The 10,142-nt window shown below is 46.0% G+C and overlaps 1 protein-coding gene across 1 annotated transcript in view; it reads left to right on the top strand.

The window, feature by feature from the left end:
* The window catches only part of LOC102848843, a 98,097-nt gene that overhangs the window by 50,314 nt on the left and 37,641 nt on the right, over positions 1 to 10,142 (top strand). Inside the window, exons 3-5 of the mRNA XM_006894034.1 lie at positions 6,182 to 6,349; positions 6,674 to 6,746; positions 9,912 to 10,121. Of these exons, the coding sequence (XP_006894096.1) occupies positions 6,182 to 6,349; positions 6,674 to 6,746; positions 9,912 to 10,121 (451 nt within the window). The remainder of the gene's footprint in view (positions 1 to 6,181; positions 6,350 to 6,673; positions 6,747 to 9,911; positions 10,122 to 10,142) is intronic.

Raw genomic sequence — 10,142 nt, 5'->3', positions numbered from 1 at the left:
AGTGCAGGAGGGGAAGACCCTCTATGAGGTGGATTGATTCAGTGACTGGGGTAATCGGGATGGGTGTGTCAGAGGCAATGGGATTGGCACAGGATAGAGCAGGGTTTAGGGCTGTTGTACATAGGGTCGCTATGAGTCGCAAACAACTCGACGGCACATAACAACAACAACAACACTATCAACTCAATGGGATCAAAGACTTAAATCTAAAAGCTGAATCTATAAAGCTCTCAGAAGAAATTATCGTGGGAAGAAAGCATCATGACCTTGAGTTTGGCAACAGCTTCTTAGATAGGTCACCAAAAGTACAACAACAATGGAAAAAGTAGATACATTTTGTAAGAATGGAAAGAAAGGTAACCATTGAGATGTGCAGGGATATACAAAGGGGGAAGGGGCGGATGTAGGGAGAAATCACAGGGTTGAAGAGTTTGGTGGGTGTAGGGAGAGAGTGGAAAAATGTACATGAATGAAACATAATAAAAAAATAAAAGCTTTTGTGCATCAAAGGATACTATAAGAGATTGAAAAGAAATAAAATAATGGAAAAAAGGAAAATCATTATCTATCTATCTATCTATCTATATCTATCTATCTATCTATCTATCTATCTATCTATCTATCTATCTATCTATCATCTGTTGATATTGTTTGTTGTTATGTGTTGTCAAGCCTAAGTTCAAGTTGCCACCTCTAGAGGAAGGCCCTTTTACTCTGTTGTTTCTGAAGTTATAGTTCTTGTTACCCTCAGCATCTAAAGGACAAGGTATTTCCTGGACATCTTTATGTGTCTTCTCCAGTGTCAAGGAACATCCTTGCACAAAGTCCAAGAGGATATGTGTCACTCCTGGTAATTTTTTCTCGATGGAACTGAGATTCTCCCTCTTGGCTCATTTTCCTCCTCTTTTATCTCTAGTGAAACAAAAGACTCCATTGGCCACACCCTGGGGAAACTTCTCTTACACTGGATCATGGTAGTGTGGCTTCCCACCGTTAATTCTCTGGCAGCTATTCAGCTTATCAGACCATAGAGAATCATTACATAACTTCCATGTCATATAGTTACATACACATACTTTTGAAGATTTGATATCTCTGAGCTGTGGTGTTGGAGAAGAGTACTGAATATCCCATGGACTGCCAAAAAAATAAACAGGTCTGTTTTGGATGGAGTGCAACCACAGTGCTCCTTAGAGGCAAAGATGGTGAAACTTCTTGTACTTTGGGCTTATTATAAGGAGGGGCCTGCCGGTCCTTGCGAAAAAACTCTCATGCTGGGAAAGGTGGAGGGTCAAAGAAGGAAAGAAAGCCTTCCACAAGAGGAATAGGAACAGTGACTAGAACAATGGTTTGAGATGGCTAGGATGGTACAGGATAGGACAGAGTTCAAATCTGCTGTTCACATGGCCACTGAGAGTCGTGGACAGTTCAACAACACCTAACAACAACTTTTTTTTTGAGACACAAACAGATCTACAACAGGGAAAAATTGTTAATGGCAAGTTACTGTTTAATGGACATAAACTTTTTATTTGGGATGATATCGAAGATCTGGAACCAGATAGTAGTAATGATCATACAACTTTCTTTTTTTTTTTTGGTAAAAAAATTATTATTAATTTCAATGAAAATTTACAGAGACTTTGGATTTCCATTCATTCATTGTTGCACTTTTCTCCCCTCCCAACCCTCCCCCCTAGTACACTACCCTCTTGGAAAAGGAAAAGAAAAATTCTTCCATTGTTTTACAATTCCTCCCCCCAGGTCCAGTCCACTATACAGCCTTCACTCTGGACTCCTGACATGACAAAAATACCTAATCACATATCCCTTTTAAACATTTTCTCCCTCATCAGTTTCAATGCACTATACATTATTGAACCCATCTTTCTCAGTCTCCCTCCAAACCCAAGGTCAGTCCTGTTTTACAACAGTGACACCATGTAGTATTTGTCCTTTTGTGACTGAGATATTTCACTCAGCATAATATCCTCCAGGGTTAACCATTTTGAATAATATTGCGTGAATTCCTTGTTTTTCAATGCAGTGTAGTATTGTGTGAATATACCACAGCTTCTCTATCCATTCGTTTGTTGATGGGCACCTGGGTTGTTTCCAACTCCTCGCTATTGTGAACAGAGCCACAATAAACATGGGTGTGCATATATCTGCTTGGGTGTCAGTTATGGTCTCTTCTGGGTATATTCCCAGTATGGACTTGCTGGGTCAAGTGGTATCTCTATTTGCAACTTTTTGAGAAAGCATCATACTGCCTTCCACAGTGGTTGCACCATTTTACACTTCCACCAACAGTGAATAAGGGTTTCAGTTTCTCCACAACCTTGTCAGCATTTGTTGCGTGCTGCTCTGTTAAATTTTGCTATTCTTACTGGGGTGCGATGATATCTCATAGTTGTTTTGATTTGCATCTCTCGTAGAGCTAGGGATTTTGAACATTTCTTCATGTACTTGTCAGCCATCTGAATGTCTTCTTCAGCGAAGTGTCTGTTCATATCCATTTTTCAATTGGATTGTTTACCTTTATCTTGTTGTGGTGCTCAAGTATTTTATAAATTCTGGATATAAGTCCCTTATTTGATATGTCATTACCAAATACTTTTTCCCAGTCTGTGGCTTCCCTTTTTACCCTGTTGGAGAAGTTTTTGGAAGTGCATAGGGACTTGATTCTTAGAAGGTCCCATTCATCTATTTTATCTTCTCTTGTTGTAGGGATCACGCCACTTTCATGAATGTTGTTAAGTTCTGTTAACTCTGACTCACGTTGAACCTACATACACAGAAGGAAATACTGCCCAGCTCTGTGCTTTGCTCACCGATCTTACTGTCCTTGAACTCATTGTTCAGTCACCTTTTTGAGATGCTTCCTTGTTTACAGTGATTCTGTACTTTATCAGGGAGCTCTTGCTGACCTACTGGCTAAAAAGTTATACTACCAAGTCAAAGACAGGTAGTTTTAATCCAGTAGCTGATCTGAAGAGAAAAGATAGGCAGTCTTCTTCCGTGTGATATACAGCCTGTGAAAGCACACCAGAGCATCAGCTATGAGTCAGTTCCTCCTCAATGGCAGTGAGTTTGAGAGTTTTCTATACCAAAGCATGATGTCCTTCTCAAGTCCCTCCTGATAACATGTCCAAAGGACTTAAGATCAAATCTCACCACCGTCCCTTCTAATGATCATTCTTGTTAAACTTCTTCCAAGACAGATTTGATTTGGGTTTTTTTTTTAAGTCTATGGTATAGTCAACATTCTTTGCCAAACATGCTATTATTCAAAGTCATCATTTTTCCCCTACAATGTTCCTTATTTATTGTTTGGATTTCACATAAATATGAGGTGACTGAAAATACCAAGGCTTGGGTTAAGAGCATATTAATCCTCAAAGTGACATCTTTCTTTTTAAATACTTTATGGAGAACTTTTACAGCATATTTGTCTAATGTAATAAATTTGCTTTCTTGAATAATACTCCCATGGGTACTGACTGTGGATCCAAATAATGAAATCCTTGACAATCTATCTTTTCTCTATTCATCACGATGCTGCTTATTGGTCCTGTTGGGAGGATTTTTGTTTTCTTTGTGCTGAAGTGTAATCCATCCTGAAGATTGTAGTATTTGATCTTCGAAAGTAAGTGCTCTCTTTAAGTCCTCTGTGTTTTCAGCAAGCAAAGTTGTGTAATTTTCATATCATAGGTTGCAAAGAGTCTTCTACCTATGCTAGTGCTGCATTCTTCTTCACATTGATAATTCCTCAGATTATTTACTCAGTACATAGATTGACATAATGCTTGGTAGGGTAGAGGGACAGCGCAGGAGGGGAAGACCCTCTATAAGGTGGATTGATTCAGTGACAGGGGTAATCGGGATGGGTGTGTCGGAGGCAATGCAATTGGCACCCGATAGAGCAAGGTTTAGGGCTGTTGTACATAGGGCCTCTATGAGTAGCAAACGACTCAACGGCACATAACAACAACAACAACAACAACAACATAGATTGAGTCATTGTAGAGAAAGACACAATACTGAAACATACCTTTCCTGATTTTAAACTCTGTAACATCTCCTTGTTTTGTTTAAATGATTGTCTCTTAGACTGTGCACAGATTCCTCATGAACACAACTAAAGGTTTAGAAATTCCCCCTCTACTAAATATTATCCATATTTTTTATAATCCATGCAGTTGAATGTCTTTATATTGTCAATAAACCATAAGTAAACATCTTTCTAGTATTCTCCTTTCAGTCAAGATCTTACAATAGCAATTATAGCTTTCATTTCACATTCTCTTCTGCATCTGGCTTGAATTTCTGGCATTTCATTCTTGATGTATTATTGTAACCCCCTTTTAACTATCTTCAACAAAATTTCACTTGTATGTGTTATTAATGATATAGTTTAACAATGCCTGCATATTGTTGAATTGCCTTTCTTTGGGATGGGTAAAAATGTGAAACTTTTTAAGTCAGTTACGTCAGGTAACTGCCTTCCAGAATTTTTTGGCATAAATGAGTGAGCACTTGGAGAATTTCATCTCTTTGTTGAAACATCTCAGATGGTATTCCACCAATTTCTGGAGTTCTGTCTTCCATCAATGCTTTCAGTGCAACATGGACTTCTTCCTTCCCAACTGTTGGTTCTTGATCATCTGCTATCTCCCAAAACGATTGAACACTGACAACTTCTTTCTGGTTCAGTGATTTGTTGTATTCCTTCCATCTTCTTTTGATGCTTCCTTCATGATGTAGTATTTTGCCCATATAATCCTCCAGTAAATCTTAAGGGGAGGAGACTGCTCTTCTTTTTCCAAATCCACTGGATAAGGGTGGACATGCAGACAAATGAGATAGACTGAAGGTACATGTCTTTACACTGATTTCCAACAAGGGTGTTAGAATCATTAAATGGGAAAGAACAATCTCTTTACCAAATGATAGGAAAATGGAATATTCACATGGAAAGGAATAAAATTGAGCCCTAGAAATAAGTACAGGTAAGACAAGTAGGATCTGAATAAAGTCAGTGGACTGTGTCAATGTCAATATCTGGGTTGTGCTGCACTAGAATTTGGCAAGATTCCTATCACTGGGGGAAACTGAGTGAAGGACATGTGGGACCTCTCTGTTCTTTCTTACATATGCTTACAAATCTAGGTTTCTCTCAAAAAGTTTTAAAAATGGTAAAATGATTTTTAAATGCTTGTTATATACCCAAGCTTCCTTCACAGAGATGGTAGTGTGAGAAGACATTAGATTCACCATCAAGAGTAATTACAACCTATCTGCCACCTGATACTATATGAGTGCTGTCCTTTCCCTCACTGACCCACAGGGGGCAGCCTGGCCACACAGTGAAAGGCTATGGAGAAGGTCAGCTGTGTGAGCACAGGGTTCCTCGCTCTGTCTCTCTTTCTTACACACACACATTCACACCACAGCCCATGAGGTCATTTTGTCCATAGCTGGCAGGCTGGGCGGGATCATTTCTCCTTGAGTTCTTTGTCCAGCTCAATTTCAAATGACTCATGAGTGGGCTTTGCCTTCTCCCCCAGGGAGACCCCCAGCTTGGCCTCATTTACCTTCCCCATTAGGCAATGTTTCCGGATAGCTTGCTGCCCCCACTCCTCCTCAGACCACCCCAGAACACAGCTCCTCCCTCCTCACTGGGCCTCTCCTGGTCGCCTTCAGAGAATAGAGCCATGACACAAGGGTGATGGGGAGCTCTTGGGCTTTCTTGATGGGAAACTGAAGCCTTGAGGGGGTGGGCATCTTCTTGTCCTCTTGGTATTAGCAGGAGGCACCATGGAGTCCCTCTCCCACCCTAGCAGAAGGACGATTAGCTGGACATGACTCTTGGTGGATGCCCTAGTGATCCTGAGGGATTGCTGCGGAGTTGTAAACAGGGCTCTAACAGTGGGCTTTGGAGGGTGGTCGCTTTTGCTTGGATGTGTCTGGATGTAACTCAGCTCCCTAACACTCCTGCCTTCCTCCATCCCTCTTCCCTCTGGGTGTTACCTTCTCTGGGCATTAAGTGGGCCAGCAGAACAATACCTGTTTCTGCTCTGCTGGCATCTCAGGTATTGTGCAGGTGGTCAGTACAATGGAAGAGAGAGAAGGCACGCTTTAGTGGAGGCAGTTTGGAGACACCTCTTTCCAAATCCAGAGGGATTCTGCCTGCAGCAGCTGGAGACCTGCTTCCAGAGTGAGCCGGGGCAGCGCCTGGACGTAGTTCTGTGTCTTACTGAGGCCCAGGTGGAGGCTCGCCTTGGGCTGAGGGCCCAGGTGCAGCGGTCCTCCCTGGTGTCTGTGCGGCAGGCTGGGGCTTGCAGCCGTTCAGGATTCCAACTCTTATTGGCATGGGACCTGTGCCAGAGAGACTGGATCTGGGAAACATGATGGCCTCTGTATTCATGGCTTCACATGTGGGATTTGCTTCAGAACACTGACTGCTGGTGCCTCCAACACTGATGTGTCCTCCGCCCCCTTGTGAACACCATTCCTATATCCTATTGTCCCTCGAGTATGTAGAGGGCAGAAACAAAGTCCAGATGCAGCCTGTAACTGCTTCTCATTCCTCCTCCCACTGAGCAAGGGAGGCTCTCAGCTTAGGCCCCAAGGGAACTTGTTCTGGCTGCTTTTTGCTTGTCGCCTGCAGCTTCTCCACCAAACCAGCGCCAGCGCCAGCCCCAGCTGTCCAGCACAATGCTCCTTGGCCATGGCTTTCCTGTGTAAGCCCCTTTAGTCTGCTCTCTCTACCAAAATGCCAAGGAACTGACCACCTGGGGCTTTGCTTCAGTAACAAAGCAGAAGACAGGAGTCGGACATTGTCTCCTTAAATGTGCTTTATGGACTGCTCACTGGGGTGTGGTTTACCTCTCAAGGCAGGACTTCTCCTTCTTTGAACATTATGAAGTAGCCAGTATGGTGGTCACGATCTAAGACTCTGACTTTCAGACCCACTTTCCTTGTGCAACCCACCCTCATCACCCTCTTCTTTCTCCTGATGTCTTTTTTGCAGCTTTTCTATCTGACTGAGGCATCTTGGAGGTGGCACCCTTTCCTGAGGGAGGGTGCTCACGCTTGGTACTGGGCGAGTTTGCCCCCTGATGGGCCGCAGGCAGGCTCCTCATGGAGTGCAGGCTTCAATGACGTGGCAGGAACAAGAACTGGGACTTGTGACTATGAAACAAAATCTAGAGGGGTGACTTGGGCATAAAGTGTGCATTCACAGACCACCTCTGTCTGCTGTGGCTTTGCACTCCAGATGGATGGACAGACCACAGCTGACTCTTCTAGAATCATTGCTCTGCCCTGGGCAGCTAATCAGACAGCAGCTTCCAAATATCACTGATGAGTAATTTGTGGAGGATTCTGCGGCTGTGTGTGGATGGTCTACACAGAGGAGGCTGGAGACCCCGCAGGAAGGCATATGCTCTGGGCACCGAGGGCCAGGCCAGCTTTCAGTGATGTCCACACCAAACCCGTAGAAGCTGAGTGTTCCCAAGCTACTGCATGCAGGCTCGGTAGCCAACATGTATGAGTGGAACAAGGCAGGTGTGACCGATAAGATCCAAATGCAAGGGGGTGTGTGGTGTTGGTGGTGAGAGCAGTTGTGAGAGGGAGATTGCGAGAGGATTGGAAACACTTGATTTTTCAGTGAGGGTGAGCATCTCCCAGGCTTTAGTGTGTGTGTATGCAGCTGGTGGCAGTCTGGCCTCCAGGGAGTGAGGGTAAACATCCTAAACTATTCCCTGTCAGTGGTGCACAGTGCATGGTGGGCTCTCCCCACATGTGCTCTGGGACTCTGGACTTCAGCTAAAGTTCTGCAGTGGATTCACTGTGAGACCTCAGCAAATCCTGGGCCTTTCTCTGAGCCTTGGTTTCTACTGTTTGACCATAAGGGCTAGGGTAAAGAGGGATGTTGGTTTCTCCTGGTGCTGAACAGTCAAGTGCAGTGGGGCTCTCTCGACTGGTCTGGGCACCTGCCTGCCCTGCCTACCTTTCCTCCTCAGCCAGGTTGATGAACTGTGACTCCTCTCTCCAGCATGGGGGCCACCTGGAGCCCACAGTTCTTGGGCTGGGACAAGAGCTTCTTGCTGGCTCGATGCCTTCCTCAGGGACGCCCTGGGTGGCTGCTGTGAGAACCTTCACTCTCCCGTGAAGGGAGCTTTTTAATGCCTGCAGCGCCTTCCAGAGACACATTTACAATCTCACACATCATTTTTCTTGGAAGCAATCTCTTTGCCTTTAAACATGTCATCGCTTGGCGTCTCCCTTCCCCTGCCTCCTGCGGTTCCCCACCACTTGCCTCTTACTTCCCGGGTGCAAGAGCCAGGCCTCCAGGCTGGAGGCTTTGGGGGTAGGCTGAGACAACCCCAAAAGTGGGGAGGGCTAAGCTTCCCTCAGCTCCACTACCTGGGTGGGCTAGGCAGTGTGGGGTGTGCTTGTTGTTGTGTTAGCCCCTTGGGGTGCCCAGTAGAGGTGCAAGAGATTCAGGGAGAAAAACTCTTTGCTCACAAGAAAGTTCCCAGGGATGGGTTGCACCATGGAAAGGACTATGGAAAGGAAGGGACCTTCAGCAGGAAACATCATAACTTGGGGGAGGGGGGGGAAATCACTGCTCCTTTGAGTTGGTGGGTCTTAGGTGGGGAAACTAAGGCTCGGGGAGGAAATTACCTGTCCAAGGTTCTAGAACTGGCGGGCAAGTTTCCTTTTGCTCTCCAGCCCATCCCAGGTGGCACTCTTATGAGCTCTCCAGAGGTCTAGATGGCAGAAGGAGCAGAAGAGAGGTCCTGACATGGTTTTGTGTGGGGAATGAGTTTTCAGCATCCTGATGACTACCTCTCCTAGGTTTTGCTTGGCTTTGTCTCTCTGGAAAGCTCTCCAGCTATCTGCAGACAATGGTCTTGTTTTCCTTCATCCTGGAACTGGCCCCTGGACATTGACTGCTCAGAGTTCAGTAACCCAGCCTTCTGGAAGTGTCCCTTTCTCCAGCACCAGCTCTTCTCATGGACAGTTCAGCCCTAATCTGTAGAAAGGCTTTCCTTAGGGAGAGGCTGAGCCATAATAGATTATGAGGCTAAACTTTCAGCGTCATCTCACCTTTGTTTCTGGACAGAAAGGCAACCTGCTCCTGGATGAGGCTAGCTGTGTTGCCCAGAGGGAGATTCCTGAGCGTGTTTCTGACAGTGTTTACAGGACTAGTGACTAGACCATCAAGTGACAGGCATGCTGGCTAAACGGCAGTGTGGCTGAGGAAGGTTCCCACAACTTTGAGGCATATTCCAGTTATAATTATGCATTTCTTCTTTAAAGGTAGTTTTGGACAAAATCCTGCTCCAGAAGTCGATTCCATTTCCTTGGAGTTTTCCTTGGGGGAGTTCACTGGTGGCTCCAGCCTAGCACCTTGTTCTCATCCTGTAGGACAGAACATGGATTCTGAGGAAGAAGCTGATCCATTAGCAATACTGGCAGTGACTATAGACCACACTTAATCGTCCCACATACAAAAATTGAGGATCCGAAGTCTCAAAAGGTTGAACAACTAGCATTGGCGCGCTAAACTTCTCAAGTCACAATTAGTCCAAAAGTGGCCAAAGAGCTGGACCAGGAAGGAGTGTCTGTAGCCGAGGTCACTGAGCGATCCTGCTTTGCTAAGAGGCGTGAGGGTTACCTGTGGGCTCGTTTTCCCCTGTTCACGCAAAGTCCCTCGGGGAAACGCCCAGACTTCGCTTCAACTCTGGGCACAAGGCCAGGTGTCCCCTATGGCCCCAGCCTAGGCGTCCCAGATTCCAGCCCTGGCCCCGCCCTTCTAGCTCTAGAGCCGCCAAAACCCGCCCTCGGCCCCCAACTCCCCCTGTTAAAACTCCCCCAACGGCTTGTCTTGTCCCGAGCTGCCAGCGCTCCCTCTTCATCGCCCCCTTCCCCAACGCCCAGGCACAGCCTACAGCCTGCAGGCCGCTCGGCGCCCACTCGTGTTCTGGGGGGTTCTCCCCACAGCACAGGGATGGCCCGCCCGAGGCCCCGCCCCATCCCGCCCCTGAAGGGGCGCCCCGGGCCCCGAGTGGCCAGGAGGAGGCGCAGGCGGGGCCGGCGCAGCTCTGGTTTCGACCCCGCCCCCGGCC

This window comes from Elephantulus edwardii, unplaced genomic scaffold (genome assembly GCF_000299155.1).
Source record: "Elephantulus edwardii isolate Elephantulus edwardi_28Jun2011 unplaced genomic scaffold, EleEdw1.0 scaffold00133, whole genome shotgun sequence".
Lineage (NCBI taxonomy): Eukaryota > Metazoa > Chordata > Mammalia > Macroscelidea > Macroscelididae > Elephantulus > Elephantulus edwardii.
Note: the sequence above shows the minus strand (reverse complement) of the source record. Positions and strands in the feature narration are given on the sequence as shown.